Below are 25,641 nucleotides of genomic sequence, written 5' to 3'. Positions count from 1 at the left end.
AACGAGTGTGTCCATCGGTCGACAGCGCTGAGATGCGCACATGTAGACGTTTGCTTGGAAACGGACGTGATTGAGACGAGAGATGAAGTTTAATCGATAATAATCAAATCATACTCCGCATCTTCATATTTTCCCCATTAACACTCACCGGTAATACATAAAGATGAGGCCTGTACTATTGAGAGCACATTAACACACACATTATCATTGAATAAGCATGAAACACACACACACACACAGAGAGAAGACTGGATTAGATTAGGTACAGAGTCACAGAAGGGCAGGAAGTGATGAAGCGTTTCTATGGAAACAGCCTTAAAGACGACCTGACCATATAAAGAGGAAGACGTTCACGATGATGCTCTTCTTCAGTTACACAACTACACACTCGCACAAATCTCCGTTCCCGTGACGTCGAACAATCGGGTGTGTTGGATTACGTGGATGATCTTATTTCAGCTTGAACTGCCACATTAAACAGATTAAGAGGATTTATGCAGCATATTCCCCTGAGGTCACCAATATAATCAGGGAAGATGTGTGTTTGCTGCTGTACGCCCGTAATCGCATCATCCACCTTCAGCTGCAAAACTCCGATTTAAGGCAAGACACACTAAGAAAACATCCAAATACACATTTAAGTGTTTATTGGGTTCGTACAGATACTATAAGATGGAAGTCCAGGACTTTCCAGCACTACAATCTGAGATCTCACTTATCAAACAATAACTTTATAATAGTTCAAATAAAAAAAAGGTAAATAGATCAATTAAATAAACTAGTAAGTGCAGTGGATGTGTAATCCCTGAGAGGACACTATGATGGAGATATCGCTTCCCTTATTCATATTCCCCGTATGAATATATGATTGAGCTGAAGAATGAGAGCGGTGTCATATACCTGATATGAGGAATACCTCTCATGTGAAATGGCTCTATATCTATCAGACGGTGATTTGCATGAAAAGATTGCTTTATCGATTAAATTAATACCAATTTCACATATAATGTCTTTCAATAATTCAAGCACTTTTCAAATACCTTTTCATAAACATGTCTGTTTTCACTAGTTTTCAAGGACTTCCATTCAAATTCAAGCACTTCTTCCAGCTCGTACGCGCCATGTTTACAGCATTATCTTCATGCACTCAATAAACCAGGGAAACATGGGGATGTTTATTAGATTTCTCTGCGGTGTCTTGCCTTAAAGCTTGAGAAACGAGTCCTGGTATTCCTAGTTGTAGTTTCCTAGTCTGATACCTCTAGTCGGATATTCCTATTTGTAGTTTCTTAGCTGGAATTCCTAGTTGTAATTTCCTAGTTGTAGTTTCCTAGTCGGATATTCCTATTTGTACTTTCTTAGCTGGAATTCCTAGTTGTAATTTCCAAGTTGTAGTTTCCTAGTCTGATATCTCTAGTCGGATATTCCTATTTGTAGTTTCTTAGCAGGAATTCCTAATTGTAATTTTCTAGTTGTAGTTTCCTAGTCGGATATTCCTATTTGTAGTTTCTTAGCTGGAATTCCTAGTTGTAATTTCCTAGTTGTAGTTTCCTAGTCGGATATTCCTATTTGTATTTTCTTAGCTGGAATTCCTAGTTGTAATTTCCTAGTTGTGGTTTCCTAGTCGGATATTCCTATTTGTAGTTTCTTAGCTGGAATTCCTAGTTGTAATTTCCAAGTTGTAGTTTCCTAGTCTGATATCTCTAGTCGGATATTCCTATTTGTATTTTCTTAGCTGGAATTTCTAGTTGTAATTTCCTAGTTGTAGTTTCCTAGTCGGATATTCCTATTTGTATTTTCTTAGCTGGAATTTCTAGTTGTAATTTCCTAGTTTGAGTTTCCTAGTCTGATATCTCTAGTCTGATATTCCTATTTGTAGTTTCTTAGATGGAAATCCTAGTTGTAATTTCCTAGTTGGAGTTTCCTAGTCTGATATCTCTAGTCAGATATTCCTATTTGTAGTTTCTTAGCTGGAATTCCTAATTGTAATTTTCTAGTTGTAGTTTCCTAGTCGGATATTCCTATTTGTAGTTTCTTAGCTGGAATTCCTAGTTGTAATTTCCTAGTTGGAGTTTCCTAGTCGGATATTTCTAGTCTGATATTCCTATTTGTAGTTTCTTAGCTGGAATTCCAAGTTGTAATTTCCTAGTTGGAGTTTCCTAGTCTGATATTTCTAGTCTGATATTCCTATTTGTAGTTTCTTAGCTGGAATTCCTAGTTGTAATTTCCTAGTTGGAGTTTCCTAGTCGGATATTCCTATTTGTAGTCTCTTAGCTGGAATTCCTAGTTGTAATTTCCTAGTTGGAGTTTCCTAGTCAGATATTCCTAATTGTAGTGTCTTAGCTGGAATTCCTAGTTGTAATTTCCTAGTTTGAGTTTCCTAGTCGGATATTTCTAGTCTGATATTCCTATTTGTAGCTTCTTAGCTGGAATTCCTAGTTGTAATTTCCTAGTTTGAGTTTCCTAGTCGGATATTTCTAGTCTGATATTCCTATTTGTAGTTTCTTAGCTGGAATTCCTAGTTGTAATTTCCTAGTTTGAGTTTCCTAGTCTGATATCTCTAGTCGGATATTCCTTTTTGTAGCTTCTTAGCTGGAATTCCTAGTTGTAATTTCCTAGTTGGAGTTTCCTAGTCGGATATTTCTAGTCTGATATTCCTATTTGTAGTTTCTTAGCTGGAATTCCAAGTTGTAATTTCCTAGTTGGAGTTTCCTAGTCGGATATTCCTAGTTGTAGTTTCCTAACATTAGTTTCCTAGTCGGAAATTGGACATGAACGCCCTCTCAAATCATATTTGCATTGATGTTTGAGAAGCGAGTCTGGTCCTCATGCACACGGCGAACACACGACAGAAGCAGAGGATAGTCACCAGAGGTTCACCAGGAACACATGTTCGATCTCCTGCAGGATCTCCAGCTCTCGGAAGACGTTGCGGACCTCGTCGCGCTCGATGCACTGCTGCTTGTTCATGTACTTCATGGCGTACATCTTCTCTGTGTCCCGCTTCTGCACGATGCACACCTGCACACACACACACACGCGAGAGAGAGAGAGAGTTAGCGAGACCGCGTTAATGACATCAACATACATCATTATAGACTCGCGACTGATATTAATAACCCGTTCGCTTCAACCGGCACAAAATGCCACGGGTCAGAGATCCTCCACGAACACACAATCTGCATTAAAAGCTCATTAAATGATAATCAAGAGTGTGTGTGTGTGTGTGAGACAGAAATAAAGGTCAAACACTGTGTGGACTGGAGCAGCACCAAATGAAAATATGATGTTAATTTTACTGGAAATTCTGAGACATACATACATATTTATATGTCATTAAATAAAATGTAATGAAATTATATTTTTCTCAAATTGTTCTTAGCTCATAGGAGTAGATATAAAATGAATGAATCAGTCTCAATCAGGGCAAAAGCAACTGAGTCATGGAATCATTCATTCAATCATTTAAAGACACCGATCGGCCTGTGCAGAACCTGAGGAACAAGACAAACCCGTCAATGAATCATTCAACAGATTCAAAAACATGGAGTCTTTCAGGGGGATAGAATCACACACTTAGAATCACACACTTAACCGATTCACTGAATCATTCATTCAACCAATTCATTCAAATGAACGAGAGAGTCATCGAATCACACACTCAAGCGATAGGTTTTAATGAACAGCTTCGTTCAGGAGTGTCATTGAATCATTCATTCAACTGTTTTGTTCAAAAGATTCATTCACTAACAAACATCATGAGTCATTGAATGATTGACGACTGATTCGATGTAATCAGTCGTAGGATGAATTGAATAACTCTTTATTTTGCTAATTTTACGATCTATTCTTCATTCGTCCTGATTCCGGCGTTCAGTGAACTGAAACGAGCCCCAGAACGACTTCTGGAAACGGCTCTGATTCTGTCAAACGGATCCTGAGGCGAAAACCAAGTCATTCCGCGGTGCGACCGAAACAAGCAAACAGAATTATCTGGAGGAAATGGCCTTGGGAGCGTCTCATCGAAATGTTGTTTTCCTGAAGTGCAGGAAAGCCTTTGAGCTCTCCGTGTTTCGCTCCGTAATTACATCCACTTTGACCCAGCGCTTCACAGAAGACTGAAACCTCCAATACAGCCCTGCCCGCCGGCTCCGAGAACTGCGATAACCAGAACAAATCTCCGTGAGGAGAGGAGACGGATCACTGCGATCTAATCACCCGCTCCGAAACAACACACACACAATAAGAGGCTTCGCTTAAAGTGCTAATAAAGTGCAAAAAATGATGTTTTCCAGCACAAATATCTAAACATTCTCAAATCAAGATGCATTTACTGAAGAACAACAATGACTGGACACATTAAGACATGTTTAATTCAATTTTTGCCAAAATGAAGTGAGTTTAAAACAAGAACACATCTCTGCCAATGGAGTCACAGGGAAAACGAGACTATTCTTCGACTCCATTGGCAGAGATTAGCTCTTGTTTTAAACACAAACTCACTTCATTTTGACACACTATTGCTTCTCCACTAAACATGTACAGATATTCATACTGGAAAAAAGGAGAATAAAGTTCACATTTATCTCTCACTCCAAACATGAATGAAGCGCATGAACCTCCCGCTGGCTGCTTTCACGGCTCAATATTCATGAGCAACACCTTCAACACACACTACACAGGTTGTTAAAGGTCGGCCGTTGGCTGTGCTGAAGGACTGTTGCATGTCATTTATTTCAACACTTCAGTTCAACGGCGCTTAGTTTCAAACACATGAGAAGAGAGAGTTTAAGGGGACCAGAAGCTCCATCAGCTGCTTCATTCTCATTCCCCGAAGCTTCTTAGATAGAGAGAACGAGGTGAGGAAAGACGACAGAAGCACAAAGAGTCTTTTCTCAGATGTAAACACACTCAAACCCCGGCGTTTACGGACTGAGCTCTCGTCACATCGTCCACACCTTATTAAAGCAATCCCGCAGCCTCGGCCAAAACCATCAAATTAAATGTGATACGCTTCCTTCGCTTTTGGTCGACCGTTCTGTGATTATGATTTTTGGTGGAGACTCTGGGTGCCATGGTTACCATTTCTGCTCAGAATCCAAATGAGGAACAATGACTTCCCTTTCCTAGACGCCGATGTCAATCTTTATAAAGCAATATTTAATTAGCAACAGAATATCTCAGCACCTCTTCACCACGATTACGGCCCTTACATGCATAATTCATCCCAGATCTTGAAAATAAATGAAAGGAAACAGGAATGCTCGAATTGTGAATAACCAAGTGTACTCGATGACAAAGATTGTTTCAGGCACTCAGTGTGTGTTTTTAATAATGGTAAAATGGTGTAATATTTATTCATTTGATTATGTGCATTTGCAGAGAGACTCCACCCACACGCTCTTCTGATTGGCTGTGATTTTTAAATGATTTTTGAAAGACAGAAATCTGCTTATTTTATCGACCTTCTCAGAAGAAAACGAACACAACTCTAGGTATTTATTTGGTACAGTGACTACATTAATGAGAAATAAAGCAGTTTCCAACCAGCACAGCAGTAGTGACTTTGTTATGGGTAGTCGTGACTGAATGGTCATGAGCAGATGTAGCACTCAGGAGAAGTTAGATGAGTTTGTATAGATGGGGGTTTTATTTATCCATAATTAAGGCCAATGAAAAGCAAGAAAAAAATAACAAAAAAAAATACTTTTGAATAAACAAAGTAAATTGACATGAGAGTCAAAATAAATACATACATATAAAAAAAAAAAAAAAAAAAAAAAACTTTTTACAACAGTTCAAACATTGACCTTAACACAAGTCAGTATATTAGAGCAAGGACAGACTTATGTCCTTTCACCCCAAGCTCCCCTTACAGAATGAAAATACTAGCCTTTATAGACCTGAGTTCACCCATGGAATTGGAACATACCAACACATGATTATGATACAGGGGTGACTCAGATGACAACAGCATAAATGCTTAAAAACAGCATGAAATACAACCTCTATAAAACTAGAAAATTACAGAATATTATTTCTACAGTTTCAGCTGACAATTGGCAAGCAAAAAGTCACATTAACAGCTACGAATTAATTAAACTCAAACTCCGGGTCATTTTTCTCTCGACCCGGAAGTCATAGCGTCATTTAAACCCCACAATAGCGGCACATTTTCCTTTACTCAAACAAACCAGAGACGCGAGTACAACAAAGATGGTATGTGAAAACAATGTTTCTCTTAAACTAAATAAACAGATACCTATTGAAAACATGTATTCTGTGATTATTGTAACTGAATAACTGTGATGTAAATGACATAATTTTCTGGAAAACAGCAAGATATGCATTGATAGAAGTAGCTATAGCATTTAAATCACCGCAGTATTAGCTCTTAAAGATGTGCACACCAAAAGCTACGGGATATATGAGTTTTTGATATGAAAGACTAGATTAACCGCTAATTTATGACAGAATAAAGATTAACAAAAACCTTAACGTGCTAGACAAACATTCGGATCACATTTACACACAGTCTTTGTGTACAAGAATAGGCAGCGTATCGCTGCCGTGACGATAGCTATGCGGCCCGTCACAGACTTTATGAACTACTTTTCTTGTAAAACAGAAATAGTGCGCTTGCAGAGAGACTCCGCCCACACACTTTTCTGATTGGCTGTGATTTGAGATTGATTTGAAGGGAGACTCCGCCCATGCACTCCTCTGATTGGCTCTGATTTGAAGGGAGACTCCGCCCATGCACTCTTGTGATTGGCTGTGATTAGGGATTAATTTGAAGGGAGACTCCGCCCATGCACTCTTGTGATTGGCTGTGATTAGGGATTGATTTGAAGGGAGACTCCGCCCATGCACTCTTCTGATTGGCTCTGATTTGAAGGGAGACTCCGCCCATGCGCTCTTCTGATTGGCTGTGATTTGAGATTGATTTGAAGGGAGACTCCGCCCATGCACTCTTCTGATTGGCTCTGATATGAGATTGATTTGCAGGGAGACTCCGCCCATGCACTCTTCTGATTGGCTCTAATTTGAAGGGAGACTCCGCCCATGCGCTCTTCTGATTGGCTCTGATATGAGATTGATTTGCAGGGAGACTCCACCCATGCATTCTTCTGATTGGCTGATTTGAGATCGATTTGCAGGGAAACCCTGCCCATGCATTCTTCTGATTGGCTGATTTAAGATCGATTTTTGAGTGCAGCAGGAAGAAAACAAAACCAGAGGTATTTCGCATTTCATGGACAGACAGCAGTATTGCATACAGAAAAGCCTAGACCGTCCCATAGTACCAAGACAGCTCTCAGCTCTCAATCGTAGTGCTGCATTTGATATGATTGACTACAGTATTCTTTTGAATTGACTGGTTGGCATTAATGGAATTGCATTGGCATGGTTCAAATCGTAGTTCAACAATAGCAGTGAATGAAGAGATGTCGTATTGATTTCAAGTTCAGTATGGTGTACCACAAGGCTCAGTAGTAGGACCCTAACCCTAATTCTAAAACCACTGTTAAAGCTGAAGGAAATATGAAGGATGTAATCTTGACTTACTCAAGATTAACATGAAAATGGCATAAACTGCATGTTATGTACCCTTTATGACTTTGTTTTTACAGTGTAGATGAATGATCCTTGTCACTTTCTCATGAGAACACACAGCTCTCTCTGTTTTACGTAACCCTGCATAATGTCGCGTTATGAATGCGGAGGCGCTGGGGTTTGCAGAGAGTCTTTACTTTTTTAAGCTTCTTCTATTCCCATGACTCTGATATATTTAGCCGCTCTATCCATTGTTGTCACAAAGCTTCTGGTAGGCCAGACCCAGCCGAGAGAAAACTCTGTTCAATCTACAGGAGACTCGTATCAAGTGTTGGGTTTCTGGGTCACACAACTGCTGATAGAGCAAGACGTCTAACGGATATAAACCCGAGAGCTGCAGACGAACTCACACACCGCTTCAGTCTTACACTGAAAAATAAAGAGCTTTTTGGCACTGATGCCATAGAGGAACCTTCAGTAACACTTTACAACAAGGTTTCATTCGTTAAATACTTCATTAATCACAGTTGAGGTTCATTTCAACATTTACTAATACATTATTTAAATCAGAGGTTGTGTTTGTTAACATTAACAATGAACATGAACAAACAATGAGCAGCTGTGTTTAAATAAAAATTGCTCATTGTTAGTTCATGCAATAACAAAGGTTAATAGATAAGACCGTACTGTAAAGTGTTGCCGAACCACTTCTGGTTCCCCAAAGAACCTTTCAGCAAAGTACCATCCTGAAAAGAACCGTTTTGTTCTTAAAGAACATTTTAATAATAGAACAAATCTCCCTCGGTGTTTCGGTCTCGTTTTCCAGCATTAATGTCGAAACATTCTTAAATCAAGACACATTACTGGAGAAAAAGCCGAATGACTGAAGATATTAAGTCTTGTTTACTGGAAACTTTATTAAAAATTAAGTGACTTAAAACAAGAACAAATATCAGCCAATGGAAAATAAACGCATTTCAAAGGGAAAACAAGATTCCCTTGGCAGATATTTGTTCCTGTATTGAAAGTAAAGTCGCTTCATTTTGACGTTTTCCGACAACACTTGTTATTATTTGCATTTCCAGTGAATGTATTTATATATTTGCACTGGAAAACGGTGATGTGAATGGAAATATTCCATGGATGTTAAAGGCCGTTGGACTATCGAGGCCTATAAGAATGCATTTCAATCCCAACAAGGCCTCTTGTCTCCAAACAGACTCTTTACAGCAGAATAATATTTCCTCATGAATCTCCAGAATTGCTTTAGGGGATTGGATTGAAACATCAGACTGGAAGAAGCGCCGTGTTTTCCTCTGAACTATAACCCTGAGCGCTGATGTTTCCAAACACGGATGAGTCTGAGTGACAAAGACAAATCATTCCCTCCTATGTAAATCAGTTTTCTCTCCATCTTTAGTGACGAGGGGCGGGAAACCGAGCACTTACAACACAAATAGCAAAACACATCATTCATCCAGCATCTGAACAGCTCGTCTGCGCTCGCCCGGAGGCCTGCGATTGGCTGGAAATTAAAAATTAAAGGGCAGAAGTGCAGATGAAAAAAAGACGGAGAGAAGAACACGTTAAAGGCTTTATTTGCAAAAAACATAAAGAGAGAGAGAAGGTAACTTGAGTAAAGTGAGCGGCCCGAAACAGAGCAAAGTCCTGAGCATGTACACACACACACACACACACACACACACATGCCCTAAATGCACAAAGAAACAAGTGGAAACAGAGCTTCACTTTTTCACATCCGGCCCCAAATATACAAACATTAGAGACACTTCCTATCCCCTTTTCAGAAAGACTTCAGAAATCTAATCTGGATAAACTCCCAATGTGTGTGTGTGTGTGTGTGTGTGTGTGTGGAGCTCAAACCTGTCATGAAGAAAGAGCCTTGCTACAAACTACACGCCTAGAGACACTATGTAAATATGAGGAGATTTAACATTTTTATTGCAATGTTTATTTCCATGGAAAAAACTACTTTATTTTTGTTTATTTATTTTTATTATGAATGTTTTGGCAATGTAAAGATTTCTTTCACCATGCCAATAAAGCTATTTGAATCTTGAGAGAGAGAGAGAGAGAGAGAGAGAGAGTCGCTATCATCCCACACACACAAACTGAGAAACCAAACAATTAAAGACGCCGATTGTGGGCTGAGACGCAAGCTGACCTCCAACAGCACTTCCTGTAACACGGATGAGGAGAGCGAGGACCAGACGAGCGTGACGGAGGACATGTGGAGGATCACACGCAACTACGCCTGATTTAGTTAGAGTTATATCAAAGACATCATCATCATCATCATCATCATCATCATCATCACAGATGAAAACGTTTGTTCCATTTCAAAATTTCACAAATTTCTAATTCCATTCAATTCAGACTTCAATTTCGATTCAGTATTGATTAATTTGGATATATAAACAATCTAAAATAAAACAATAAAAAAAAAACTTCAAATATAGGCTAAATTAATATTGAAGAACATGTATAATATAAATACGATAGGTGCATATATTTACTTTATTATTCTTATAGTTAGCTAACTATTCAGTTTATAAGATGTAACGTTATATACCATAAGTATAGACATATTCCCATTCAGTAAAAGCTTTTCTGAGGTGAATGTGACTGTTTCCCAGATCCTGGGTCAGACGTAATAACCCAGGGATTGAGTTATTTCTAGGGCTCTTCAGGAGAGAGCTGTGCAGCTCCGTCAAAATGCTTCTAATATGTGTTAAATGATCTTAAATGTTTGCGATATGTATATTAAATTATGTAATATACCGTATGATTGAAAATAAAGGAATTATCATGCAAGCCAGTGGTTGTGTGGGGTGTTTTAAAAAAGTTTAGAGGATTTAAGTTAATTCGTGCACATCCATTCATGTATGAAGTTTAAAAAACGAATAGTAAAGATGATTCAACTATGCTGGGTTAAATAAACAACTCAATTTGCTGGGTAAAATGAACCCAACATGCGTTGTGTCCTATATTTACCCAGCCCTTGGGTTGAAAGCAGGGTTGTTTTAAACCCAGTGTTTATTAGAGTGAGGTTTCTAATCCTTAAACATTCACAATTTCAGATGAATTCAGTTCTCCTGTTCTGCACAGTTTTGATTTGTTGTGTTCGAGTTGCGATGTTAAAAACAGAATCTAAGATTGTGACCTTCAGTCGTGTGTGAAAGGCTCCGAGCCGGACGGGTCACATGAGCTCAGAGGAAGGAAAGCAGTCGTCCTGTTGCCCTGGAACGGCTCGACTCATTACAATCTCACCGCGACTGGGAAATATAATCCTCCTGACGGCCTCCGGCTGAGCGTCTCCACAGGAGTGTGTCCCGTCACACACACACACAGACATCACATCACAGCACGAGTGTGTCCCGTCTCACACACACACACACCACGACAGGTCTCAGACGCCAGCCGGGAAACAAATGCCCTCAGATCGGGTCAGAACTGGAGCTCAATCACACACACCGGCCCAACGTTAGCAGACCACCGCATCATCACCAGTCCTTTATCAAGCGTGTCACTGTGAAAATCATCTCGCAAACATCTTCACATCATAAACTGATCTTCTTCCTCTGTGTTTCTGTTTTACAGCTCAAATATTTAAAGATTCTTAAATCAACATGCATCTCCCACAATATACAAAAGAAACTTGGGCTGAACAGTCACAATCAATCGCATCTGAAATAAAAGTGTGTTTATATAATATATATGATGTGTGTGTACTGTGTTTAATAATTTTGTATGTTTATATATATATATATATATATATATATATATATTTATACATAATTTATATGTAAATATAAATATTTTCTATATCTTAAATACTATACACATACATGTGCGAGTATTTAAATATACAAAATAATTATACGCAGTAAACACACATATGTAAACAAACTTTCATTTTGGATGCGAATAATCGCGATTAATCGTTGCACAGCCCTATATATATGTATATATTTCCCATTATTGGCAGATATTTTTTCTTATTTTAAGCAAAAACTCACTTAATTTTTTCAGAAATCAAAACTTAATTTGTAATTTTGATGTTGAGATGTTTGTGCTGGAAAACCGAGACAGAAACACGGAGGAAGATGATCCGCCTTCTGTGCACTGACCCGAGATCCTCACGCATCACCAGAACAGCAACACATTTATCACGTTTATCACGGTTACCACGGTTACCATATTTACCACGGTTACCACATTTATCACGGTTACCACATTTCACACATTTACCACGTTTATCACGGTTACCACGGTTACCACATTTATCACATTTACCACGGTTACCACATTTACCACGTTTACCACATTTACCATGGTTACCACGTTTTTTACCACGCTTGCCCGTCTGAACAAAACTCTCTCTTCAACTCAGCACAGTTAACTTCTAGTTACTAGGCAACCATACATCCCATTAATCTCCAAATGACATCAAATGCAATTAGCCACACACCCTTCATGCTTGCAGAATTTGGTGAGTGTTCCCCATGGGAATATGAAGTTATGGCCGCTCAAACGGGCATTAATAATGACAGAAGCAATGGGAAGTTAATCGGATAAAAACACTCTCCAATTAAACGCACCACGAGGTCCTCGTCACATCCTCAAACTGAGCGGGCACGCAGAAATCACGCTATTCTCCTGTTATTAGTGTGTGTGTGTGTGTGTGATGAGACAATATCATATCCAGTCACACACACACACTGTACTGACAGCAGACCTGCTCCTCGCGAGAAGATGAAGGCTGATCGGTGTGTTACTCTGAGCAAAGCTGGAATTATCCAACATTCATTTTAATTTCAAATATATCATAATTTAGACATTTGGTCAATTTCAACGATGTATATATAATTTAGACATTTTATGACGGTTGATAAGACTAAGCCAAAATGATGACATCTGTTTTTGAAACTATAACAAAGTTGAAAATTCATGAAAATTCAGTAATCGCTAATGCTCTTTACACACACACACACTCAACAACATGAAGCATTGCTTGGTCACTGGTTGAGCTATACTGGTATTCTCTAATTGTGGAGTTCAATTGAACAGCTGACAGATATTCAACATAACTCATGTGTGTGTGTGTGTGTGTGTGTGAGCGTGTGTGTGTGTGTGTGTGTGTGAGAGAGTCCAACAGAAGGACAGACAAAACCAGTCAAATATCAAACACTGATTTGCTCATATTATCACCGTTCTCCAAACTACAGCCAATAAACTGATGATGATGATGATGATGAAGGAGTCTGAATAATGCTGGTTTGACTGAATATTCATATTACCATGAAAGTTATTGCTCAGAAATTCCTAATGAGACTTAATGGAGATCTCAGTGCAAACTTTGGCATCATGAGACAAAACAGTGCGACTTTAAAACATTACAAACCCCCAAACTGGTCCATTACTGGTCCTTCTCTTCACTTGAGGAGATCTGGATTCTGATTCTGGCAGATGGTGTTTCTCGGGTCGTTCAGAGGATACATCTCACACGACACACGCGCCGTAAATTAATTAACCGCTACGGTCCAGATTAATGGAAAAATTCATTTGTAATTACTTGAGGCCTTCTTAAGCGGTAAATCTCGACGCGGCCCGCTTTCAGATAAGAAGAGCACAGGGTAATTAGAGAAGCAGAATTACCCAGGGTGCCGAGCGACTGTGGCGTTCCTACTGTACTCACTGTAGGTCATGTGACGCGTTCATCATCTGTTCATTAGTGCAGTGGGACGAGTGTGTGAACGTCCTCTTACCTTCCCGAAGCTGCCTTTCCCGATGGCGCGCAGGATCTGGAAGTGATCGAAAGTCACTGCAAAGGAGAGACGAAACGACATTAATGAAGGAAACGTCATGTTGATAACCTCTCAATTAAAACAGTCCAAATTATGACATAAAATATCAAAATTATGATAAAGTTGAAATTATGACACACCGAAATAATGATAAAATTATAACAAAGTCAAAATGATTTGATTGTCATAATTTCAACATTTTATGTCATTATTCTGATTGTCAATTTCAGCTTATTTCCACTGTCATAAAATATTTAAATTATACATACATCGAGTCAATTGAAATGATGAGAATTTTGACTAATCATTTCGACTGTCATCTTTTCACAATTTTATGTTAATGTTGACTTATCATGATTTAGACATCTGGTCAGTTTTATGACGGTCAAAATTTGAAATTATAAAATTGAAATTATGACACTCAAAATAGGCAAAATGTCAAAATTGCAACAAAGTTGAAATCATGAGAGTCAAAATTATGACATAAAATGACCAATTTCACAAATTTTGACTGTCATCATTTTATGTTAATTTTGACTTAAAATTTAGACATAATTTAGACAATTTTCAAAAATATAGACATTTTATGACATGTGAAAATGTGACAGCCAAAATGGTGATATAAAGTGTTGAAATTATGACAAAATTATGACATACTACTTTGAAATTATTGTGAATAGTATGAAGTATGACATGGATACATATGAAAAGTTGAAATTGAAAAGTCAAAATTATGACGTCAATTAAAACAATTCTGACAAAAAATGAGATTCGTTTTCGAGATTCGAGATTCGTAAAAGTCAAAATTATGACATACTAAGACGAAATTGACTTAAGTAAAATATATGTCATAATTTATGGTAAATTATGATTTACCAAAGCATGATTATTTCTTTTGAGGTGTAAATGGGCTTCTATAAATATGAAGCGTTGAGAGCTGAATAATACGTTAGAAAGTGAAGAGAGAGTGAACGTCTGATTAAAGCAAAACTGTCAATCAATACTTCAGGTCATAAAAAACTCCAGTGTGTGCGCGTGTGTGTGTGTGTGTGTGTGTGGTCATGAGAAAACCAGCTCATCGATTTAACCTTTCTCAAGTCAGCAGAAACACACATCAACACAACAATCGCATTATTATGATTCTGTCTGCATATCTCACGCATTAACTAGCGCTGTAAACGACTGGAGTCTTAACTTAATTACGTGGAGCTAAATTAAGCCACTCTGAGATGCATTAAGAGATTTATTTCATTAGATCTGTATTTAACGATAACACTGCTGTGAATCTTGTGCTCCAAAAACATGTTTTCCGTCTCAAATGTCGAAGCAGAGATGATGAATAGAGTCCAGAAGCAGCTTCGCTCCACTAATGGCTTAATGCGCTTCTTTCTAACAGCATTCTCTCTCTCTTACACACACACACACTTGAGAGGACGCCCCAGGTCACTTCTGAAGAGGAGATGTGAGTGTGTGTGTCGAGTCGGTCTAAAGACTCCCAGCAGCTCATTCTTCAACCGGTTTATGGGTTATGTATAAAGCGTATGGAGGTAAAACCATAAAGAGCCGCGTGAGCAGCGTAAGATTGTGAACATCGCCTACAAGTGTAAGAAAATAAACATGTGCAGCGTTATTCGGGTTTCATGTTCTTTAGTATACGTCTATAGTGTGTGTTTCATGTTCTTTAGTATGACTCTAGCGTGTGTGTGTGTGTGTGTGTTTCATGTTGTTTCATATTGGTGTAGAGTGTGTGTTTGTGCAGTTCTTGGCTGTGTGACGGAGTGTGTGTGGGAAGTCTGGCGTCGCGTTATCAGACTTAAAAAGACTAAATAAAAACAGCAGCCATTCTGATGACTAACAACGTTTAGCCATTTGTTCGCTGGAACGTAATCAGCGTCGGTACGCTTCTGTTCCCAGAATATGCAATAAACCCTGCTTTTATCTGACAGTTACAGAGATATTACACATCAACCATCTTCTCCACACACACACACACGGATAACAGCTGCAGCTTTATATTATATTTAATATTGTTCTGTTTTCCGCTGGTGTGAGTCAGCAGATGTCAGACGGGTGATGATGAAGATTCCCAGTCGCCTGCTAATGGATCCCAGAGCCAACAATAACACTGATGAAGACGATCTCGCCGCAAGATATAACGTCCAGCAATCTCTTCAACATTATATATAATATACACTCTCATTGTAGAAAAATCTGTTACATTTACGGTAAAAAAACAGTAGCCGTGGTTGCCAGAAATTTACCGTAAAAAAATAATGAGGTAGCAAGGAACATTAAGCAAAAAAACGTATTTAACTATCTGATAATGTTTATTTAAGACCTATTAATAGACCTATTAATCGTGGATATTCCCCCCAAAATAGTTTAAAAAATAGTTTAAATTCTACAATAACTTGTTCTTTTTTATTTCATAAAACTGTCAATTTATTTCACTGTAAAATTACATTAAATGTAAAGTTCGATCTATCACAGTTATTTACCGTATAAGTAACAAAACTTTCTATTAACCAATTAAAATGGTCCATTTCACCATAGCAGTTTTTACAGTGTTTTACCATAAATTTTTTACAGCATGTTCATGAATGTAAAGGCAAATATACTATATAGCAAATCTGTGTAAATCTGATAAATGCATGAAGATATTAAGATATAAACAATTACATGTTATGATATTAATGCGTGTTGTGAAACGTGTATAAATTTGAATGAATAAAAATATTAAGAATAACAAATATTTAAAGGATTTAATGTTGCATGATAAAAGACTTCTAGAAAGGTATAATATCCGAAACATGCACATCACCAAAAGCAAAAACAACTTTCTGAAAGTGACGTGTAGTTTCATGTTGACTTTGAGTATATCTATATTTTAGGATATGATCTCGCTGAAGCTTTGGCTTATTTCCCGACAGCGGTTCAGTGTTCGTGGGCAGAAAAAACACAGACAGGAAGTCATTAGTGTCCGTTCCTGTCGGAGGTCCATCTCATCCCACACACACACACACACACACACCTCTGCCTACTGACAACAGGCCTCAACACACTACAGTAGCCAGAAATATAAATTATACACACTCCTTCTCCAGTAAACGCACCCTGATTTAAGGACATTTATATGTGTATGCTGGGAAACGGACAGAAACACTGAGGAAGAGGAGGATCATCACACAGTAAACGTGATGCAGACGTTCTCGAATCTCCCGAAGCGAACACCGTCTCTCTGAATACATGACTTGTTTGTTTTGGGAGATGCTGTCATCGTTTGGCATTAATTATGCAAAAAGAGATTATGCAATTTTCATAAGCTTTTCCTTATTAATCACAATCAAGGGCAGAAACGGCTCCAGGGCTCAAACAGCGCTGCACTGATGCATGATGGGTAATCTGAAGCGCAGTGGCTCGAGATCACATGAGGAACGCCATCAACATCATCAGAACAACTCAGCTTTATTATTATTTCTACAGCGCTTTAGTCGAGTCGGCTTTACAACACAGAGTTTCAGAGGCGCTTAACAGGATAACAGGAGAATAATGCAACAAAGTGTGTTTACAGAAGAAAATACTGCCATAGTCCTACTTAAGAAAGTGATATTTCATATTTTATCTGGAGAAAAGTGTGATGTCATCGTCCAGCTTTATATAGTAGAGCGACTTCAGATTGATGAACCCGAATATAAGAGTCAGAATCAATGATTCATCAAATACAGTAGCGTCAGTACAGTAGAGTCTTTAGAGCTTCATATACTGTAAAAGTCTTTGGTTGGGCCTGAAGCAGAACTTCATGAGAGAAAAATCAACCTAATGTGCAGAAGAAGCAAAAAATGTCCCTCCGTAAATCAAACAGTCTGAAGGCAGACGACACAAAGTCTGGCTCTGAAACATCCCTCGTCCCCGGAGAGAGAGAGACAGACACCACGAGCTCCAGAATCTCATGATGATCGATACGATACGACTGCAGAAACACCAACAGCAGACTCACACAACACTACATCACGACACCATCACAACCTTAACCCCATCACGACACTAATCCCATCATGACCCTAACCCCATCATGACCCTAACCCCATCACGACACTAACCCCATCACGACCCTAACCCCATCACGACACTAATCCCATCATGACCCTAACCCCATCACGACACTAACCCCATCACGACACTGACCCCATCACGACCCTAACCCCATCATGACCCTAACCCCATCACGACACTAACCCCATCATGACCCTAACCCCATCACGACCCTAACCCCATCATGACCCTAACCCCATCACGACACTAACCCCATCACGACCCTAACCCCATCACGACACTAATCCCATCACGACACTAACCCCATCATGACACTGAGCCCATCATGACACTGACCCCATCACGACCCTAACCCCATCATGACACTGAGCCCATCACGACCCTAACCCCATCACGACACTAACCCCATCACGACACTAACCCCATCACGACACTAACCCCATCACGACACTGACCCCATCACGACACTGACCCCATCACGACACTAACCCCATCATGACACTGAGCCCATCATGACACTGACCCCATCACGACCCTAACCCCATCACGACACTGAGCCCATCATGACACTGACCCCATCACGACCCTAACCCCATCACGACCCTAACCCCATCATGACACTGACCCCATCACAACCTTAACCCCATCACGACACTAACTCCGTCATGACACTGACCCCATTATGACACTGACCCCATCACGACCCTAACCCCATCATGACCCTAACCCCATCACGACCCTAACCCCATCATGACACTGAGCCCATCATGACACTGAGCCCATCACGACCCTAACCCCATCATGACACTGACCCCATCATGACACTGACCCCATCATGACACTGAGCCCATCACGACCCTAACCCCATCACGACCCTAACCCCATCATGACCCTAACCCCATCATGACACTGACCCCATCATGACACTGAGCCCATCACGACCCTAACCCCATCACGACCCTAACCCCATCATGACCCTAACCCCATCATGACACTGACCCCATCATGACACTGAGCCCATCATGACCCTAACCCCATCATGACACTGAGCCCATCACGACCCTAACCACATCACGACACTGAGCCCATCATGACACTGACCCCATCATGACCCTAACCCCATCACGACACTGAGCCCATCATGACACTGACCCCATCACGACCCTAACCCCATCACGACACTGACCCCATCATGACACTGAGCCCATCACGACCCTAACCCCATCACGACACTGAGCCCATCATGACACTGACCCCATCATGACACTGAGCCCATCACGACCCTAACCCCCTCATGACCCTAACCCCATCATGACACTGAGCCCATCACGACCCTAACCACATCACGACACTGAGCCCATCATGACACTGACCCCATCATGACCCTAACCCCATCACGACACTGAGCCCATCATGACACTGACCCCATCACGACCCTAACCCCATCACGACACTGACCCCATCATGACACTGAGCCCATCACGACCCTAACCCCATCACGACACTGAGCCCATCATGACACTGACCCCATCATGACACTGAGCCCATCACGACCCTAACCCCCTCATGACCCTAACCCCATCACGACCCTAACCCCATCATGACACTGAGCCCATCATGACACTGACCCCATCACGACCCTAACCCCATCACGACCCTAACCCCATCATGACACTGACCCCATCACGACCCTAACCCCATCATGACACTGAGCCCATCATGACCCTAACCCCCTCATGACCCTAACCCCATCACGACCCTAACCCCATCACGACCCTAACCCCATCATGACACTGACCCCATCATGACACTGAGCCCATCACGACCCTAACCCCCTCATGACCCTAACCCCATCACGACCCTAACCCCATCATGACACTGACCCCATCATGACACTGAGCCCATCACGACCCTAACCCCATCATGACACTGAGCCCATCATGACACTGACCCCATCACGACCCTAACCCCATCACAACACTAACTCAGTCGCGTCAAATCATCATGATATTTTAAAGTTATGAGATGAACTCAAAATTATGAAAAAATGTTGAAACTATGACAGTCAGCATTAGGAGATAAAAAGTTGAAATTGACAAAATATAAAAATTGACAAAATTATGAGGTTAAGTGAAAATTATGACATACTAAACCAAAATAATTAAATAAACTGAATTGAAATCAATTTAAATTGTGACAAAATATCAAAATTATGAGGTAAAGTCAAGATTTTGACATACTAAATCAAAGTTATGATAGAAAAATAAATAAATTCATATACTAAATTTAAGGTACAATATGAGACTAAAAAGTCAAAATGATGACAAATGTCGAAATTATGACAGAATTGAGATGTCACATCCTAAATCATAGCTACTTATGAGAGTCAAAATCACAACAAAATGTTCAGAATCGAGATAAAAAGTCCAAATAAGAAGAGAATGTTCAGATGAAAAACGAACGCCACACAGATCCTGATTTCTGCCGTGCATGTTGACCCAGATCAGCAGAGCAACGACTAAATCAATGCATTCATCTCTCCACTGTCGAGTCTGAATTTCCACACATATAAATCTATAAGTCTGAGTCTTTGTTTACTCAAATTACTATCATTAATAGAGCGGCTCTCATTGTTTTCTGTCCGTGCGCTGAAGGACTCGTGCAGTTTAATGAGCGCTTTCAAAACACACTGAATATGGATGAGAACTCACAAGTCCACTGCAAGCCTGGCTATGTTCTCTCTGCATATATATAAAGATGTGCTGCTGAGAATTAAAATGTCACGGAGAACACAGAGCGCTGGATGTGTGTGTCATTAGAAAACACTCGGGCTCATTTAACACACTTTAGCTGCTCATTTCACACTCTTTCCACCTCACTTTAATATCTCCACTTTCATATGATTATATGATCATTCACTCTTAAAGGCAACATGAAGATTCTAAAGCAAACATGACCTATACAGCAGCACACAAAAACACTTTACTAATCTTCCCTCTATTTCTAAAATCGGAAACTTGGTAAAGGTTTTAGCACTGGCTATGTGAACACACACAAAAAAGGGTTAAATGGTCCTGAAAAAAAAAAAGTCACACTTGAAATGAGTCACAAAAATGCCGCATTGTAAATGAATGAGAGTTTCCTCTAGTGGAAGCGTTTGGTACTGCGGGCAAACACACTCACTGAACGCTTATTTTTGAGATAAAGGTCAAATTTGAAGCTCGTTTAGATTTATGGCTTTGATTTTCTCACAGTCACATAAAACGTGTTTTTGAATTTCATATAAAAAAAATTTCAATAGTATTTTTGTGCATTTTTCATAACAATACATTTAAAATTCTGTAACTTTAAGGTTCCTTTTTAAAACTTTTTTCACTTAACAATAATCTACCAAGAGATCAAACTCGCGTCTGAGCGTTCAAGATTTACCAGTTTAAGCTGGACATGTCATTTTCAGGTCTATGCTCAAAAAGTGAATAAATGGATTTTAAATACAGGGTTAATATAATGTAGTACCATAAAATCCCCCCCAAAATACAAAATATTAAATAAAAACATCATCAAAACTAAAATATAGTACATTCCTTGATTGAATTCATTATTTTTGTTGTTGTTGTCATTTTTGACCACCACGTGAAGAGTTATGAACATCATTTCTGTTCTCTGAAAGTTCAAAGCATTCCGCTTTTTAAACAATGGAACATTGTATCATTCTTCAAAGATTATGAGAACGTTACTTTTGAATGTTCTCGGAACGTTCTGAAACATTTCACAAAAAACATTCCATGAAAGCTGCACATTAATGTTACATTGAGAATGAAGACGAGTAGCAGGAACGTTCTATTAAAGCCACAGGAAGAACGTGTGTTTATAATTGACAGTGACACACCGTTCCCTTTCATCTTCAAACGACAAAAAGAGCATTACATCAAACACTGCATTTAAAAAAGGGTTTTATATGCCGCCAATTACCATGTGCAATATTAATATTTATATGCTGCAGTCAAACTGCGTTTAGTATTATATTTTATTAGCTTTTTTTATTATATTTTTCTGAGCCAGTGGAATTTCGTTGATATGTGCACTCTCAATGTACAGTTGAATGACAATACAAAGCTATGCATGTTGATTTAAGAATGTTTGGATATTTGGAAACACTATGTGTGCAGTGTAGTCAGATTGTGTGATTGCATTAGACTGGAGCGCTGCTGTAAATATCAGGGCTGAGATCGATAAATGGCCTGGGCTTTGATGTCCTCCATCCACTCGCTTCACGAGAGACACGGCGTCCAGCGCATCGATCTCAGGCCAGTTTATTTTAGCTTCACGCCGGCAGACTCAAACTACACCAGCAACTACAGCTGCAAGACTGCGGAGTGACCAAATAACCTCAACGGCGACATCAAATGAATCATAATTATGAGATAAAGTCAAAATGATGACATACTAAATCAACATTATGAGATTAAGGCCAAACATTGACAAAATTTTAATTGATATACTAAATTGAAGGCATGAGAATAAAAAGTCAAAATTATGACATAAATCATACTTACTTATGACAGTCAAAATCGTATCAAAATGTTTAGTCAGAAATGAGATAAAGGTCAGATTATGAGATCGTCTGTGGTGGAGATGTGCCTTCATACATAGGCTAATACTTCAAATACAGCACACAAGATTTATCAAATTCACCGATTGATATTTATACATCGTCACCTGTTATTGGTCTCATAAATATCTCTATAAGTGCTTCATACGAGTTTAAAAAGAAACGAGAAAATGATGAAATATTCCTTTAACAAGCCAGCGAAACCAAATAAAGGACGATTATGCAGCAGTAATTTTCACCTTGACTTCTCAAGTGTCTGAGGAAGGCGACATACAGAGAAGAAAGCCAGTCAGAGCATGAGGTGTGTGTGTGTGTGTGTGTGTGTCATAAGACTTCTCACTGATTGAATTAGTCAGTAAAGCCGATTTACTGAAGCAGTGGGACGGATGTCCGCCCATTTCTGCTCCACACACACACACACACACACACACACACACACACACGACCTGTGCCGGACCTCGAGCCGCCCGGCTGCCGACTCACACGTGTGACCCGCGAATCCTGCCACACCATTAGCACATCATTAATTCATGCTGTTTGAATTCCTCCATTCTCCAGGCAGCCGCTGGGGTTCTGGCGGTTCCTCACGGACACTCGTGTAGATGCGATCATTGATCAGGATTCAGAGAGAGAGAGAGAGAGAGAGAGAGCTGAAGAGGGTCCGCTGAGACTCCACTAGTGTCTCTCCATCACACAGAGTTATTAACACCAGCTAAAGATAGAAAACGTCCCTCACTTGAATATTAAATACTTGAATTAAATCAACTTCAACTGAAATAAAAATAAAAATATAGAAAAAATAGTGTTGTAGTCGTCAAGAGCACTTAAACCAAGACCAGAGTGTGTTCAGACCAAGACAATGTTGAGACCAAGACAAGTGTGTGTTGAGACCAAGATGAGACCAAGACCAGAGTGTGTTCAGACCAAGATGAGACCAAGACACGTGTGTGTTGAGACCAAGACCAGAGTGTGTTGAGACCAAGACAATGTTGAGACCAAGACAAGTGTGTGTTGAGACCAAGATGAGACCAAGACCAGAGTGTGTTGAGACCAAGACAAGTGTGTTGAGACCAAGATAAGACCAAGACCAGAGTGTGTTGAGACCAAGACAAGTGTGTGTTGAGACCAAGATGAGACCAAGACCAGTGTGTGTTGAGACCAAGATGAGACCAAGACCAGAGTGTGTTGAGACCAAGACAAGTGTGTGTTGAGACCAAGATGAGACCAAGACCAGTGTGTGTTGAGACCAAGATGAGACCAAGACCAGTGTGTGTTGAGACCAAGATGAGACCAAGACCAGAGTGTGTTGAGACCAAGACAAGTGTGTGTTGAGACCAAGATGAGACCAAGACCAGAGTGTGTTGAGACCAAGATGAGACCAAGACCAGAGTGTGTTGAGACCAAGACAATATGTTGAGACCAAGACAAGTGTGTGTTGAGACCAAGATGAGACCAAGACCAGAGTGTGTTGAGACCAAGATGAGACCAAGACCAGAGTGTGTTGAGACCAAGACAATATGTTGAGACCAAGACAAGTGTGTGTTGAGACCAAGATGAGACCAAGACCAGTGTGTGTTGAGACCAAGATGAGACCAAGACCAGAGTGTGTTGAGACCAAGACAATATGTTGAGACCAAGACAAGTGTGTGTTGAGACCAAGATGAGACCAAGACCAGAGTGTGTTGAGACCAAGACAATATGTTGAGACCAAGACAAGTGTGTGTTGAGACCAAGATGAGACCAAGACCAGTGTGTGTTGAGACCAAGATGAGACCAAGACCAGAGTGTGTTGAGACCAAGACAATATGTTGAGACCAAGACAAGTGTGTGTTGAGACCAAGATGAGACCAAGACCAGAGTGTGTTGAGACCAAGACAAGTGTGTGTTGAGACCAAGATGAGACCAAGACCAGAGTGTGTTGAGACCAAGACAATATGTTGAGACCAAGACAAGTGTGTGTTGAGACCAAGATGAGACCAAGACCAGAGTGTGTTGAGACCAAGACAAGTGTGTGTTGAGACCAAGACGAGACCAAGACAAGTGTGTGTTCAGACCAAAAGACAAGTGTGTGTTCAGACCAAGACGAGACCAAGACCAGAGTGTGTTGAGACCAAGACTATGTTGAGACCAAGACAAGTGTGTGTTCAGACCAAGACAAGTGTGTGTTCAGACCAAGACAAGTGTGTGTTCAGACCAAGGGATGGCGAGACTTAATTCACTTAAAAGGGAGAAACAAGATTTTTCTGACCCCATTGGCAGATTATGTGTTCTTGTATTAAGCACAAACTAAATTAATTTAATAATTGTTTCTTATTTAAATGTTATAAATATCTAAAAATTCAACAACAAAAAAAAAAAAATCAACATAAAAGACAAACATTTCTGTCCACCCAAAATAATAATAATTGATTATTTCCCAGACATACTCAGATTGTATTAGATCTGAATGACTGTGTGGGCGCTTCGTCTGAGATCTCATAACCTCGCTGAATAGCTTTATGTTAAACAACACTATTGCAGTTTTCCTGCCAAGTCTCTGTACTGTTGGTTTCTCATCTGCATAAAGTCCTGCTGAAGTTCCCTCTCCGGCTCACCATCGCCTCAAACTCGCTGTGAAGAAGAAGGATTTATTTCTAGGTTTCTTTCATAGTTTCTTTGTACGACAGCATGGCCGATGTTTCATTGCGTTATGACCACAAATAAAATAATTGACTCCAAGCTTAACGACACAATATGCTTAAAAAACTTTGAAACACTTTTAAATAAAGCGTTTTGTATTCAATTTAAATAAAGGGTCACTCACTCACTCTCTCACTCACACACAAGGTTACATAGTGAAAGTATAAAGGAATGCTAATTGTATAATTTTTCTAATTATTAATAATATTAACAAACATCTGAAAAAGGCGACAAACGAGCTCAAAGATCTCTCAGCCGCAGCGAATGATGAGATTCTCCCCATTAGAACAGTAATTACACGTATTCAGCACACGCTCAATCCGCAGGAGATGCCTAACGAGAGCGAGAGATGAAGCATTAACGAGGAGGAGAAGATCCCGGAGAGCAGGAACACGTGTGGGAATGTGGCCCACATAGCAGACACGAGGAACACACACTTCCATCGCCTCTAAACGAGGACTTGTGTGTGTGTGTGTGTGTGTGTGTGTTTACAAGCGTTGAGCTCTGCTTCGGTCTTTGAGTTCGTTAGCAGTGGTTTCACTGATTATTTGAGTTGTTGCATACTTTAGTTAATGAGTGTTTTGAGTATACGTTTAATAAAATCTACAACACCCAGCGATTAGATGCAGTTCTGGGTTTTGACGATCATAAACCATGGTTGATTTGACCAGTTAACGTCCCTTTTAGAGCACAAATCTGAAGATTAATAATTGTAGTTGATGAATGTTTTGGACTCTCTTTAACCCTCTGGTAATTAAAACAAAAACCCGGAATGGTACGAACTTAGTAAAGGTTTTGGCACTTGCTATATGAACACACAAAACATCATGGCAGTGTTGTGTGTAACTCATTACAAGTAACTTGAGGTATGTAATCAGATTACTTTTTCAATTTACGACAAAATATCGTAGT

General features: G+C 39.8%; 1 protein-coding gene across 2 annotated transcripts in view; it reads right to left on the bottom strand.

Moving 5' to 3' along the window:
• The window catches only part of stk32c (serine/threonine kinase 32C), a 57,747-nt gene that overhangs the window by 24,482 nt on the left and 7,624 nt on the right, over positions 1-25,641 (bottom strand). For both annotated transcript variants that reach the window (XM_089116708.1, XM_039649202.2), the window contains exons 2-3: positions 13,347-13,402; positions 2,870-3,021 (exon numbers count right to left, since the gene is read on the bottom strand). In XM_089116708.1, the coding sequence (XP_088972834.1) occupies positions 2,870-3,021; positions 13,347-13,402 (208 nt within the window). The remainder of the gene's footprint in view (positions 1-2,869; positions 3,022-13,346; positions 13,403-25,641) is intronic.

The sequence above is a fragment of the Pimephales promelas genome, chromosome 11 (assembly GCF_988280905.1).
Source record: "Pimephales promelas chromosome 11, fPimPro1.hap1.1, whole genome shotgun sequence".
In the NCBI taxonomy this organism is placed as follows: Eukaryota; Metazoa; Chordata; class Actinopteri; order Cypriniformes; family Leuciscidae; genus Pimephales; species Pimephales promelas.
Note: the sequence above shows the minus strand (reverse complement) of the source record. Positions and strands in the feature narration are given on the sequence as shown.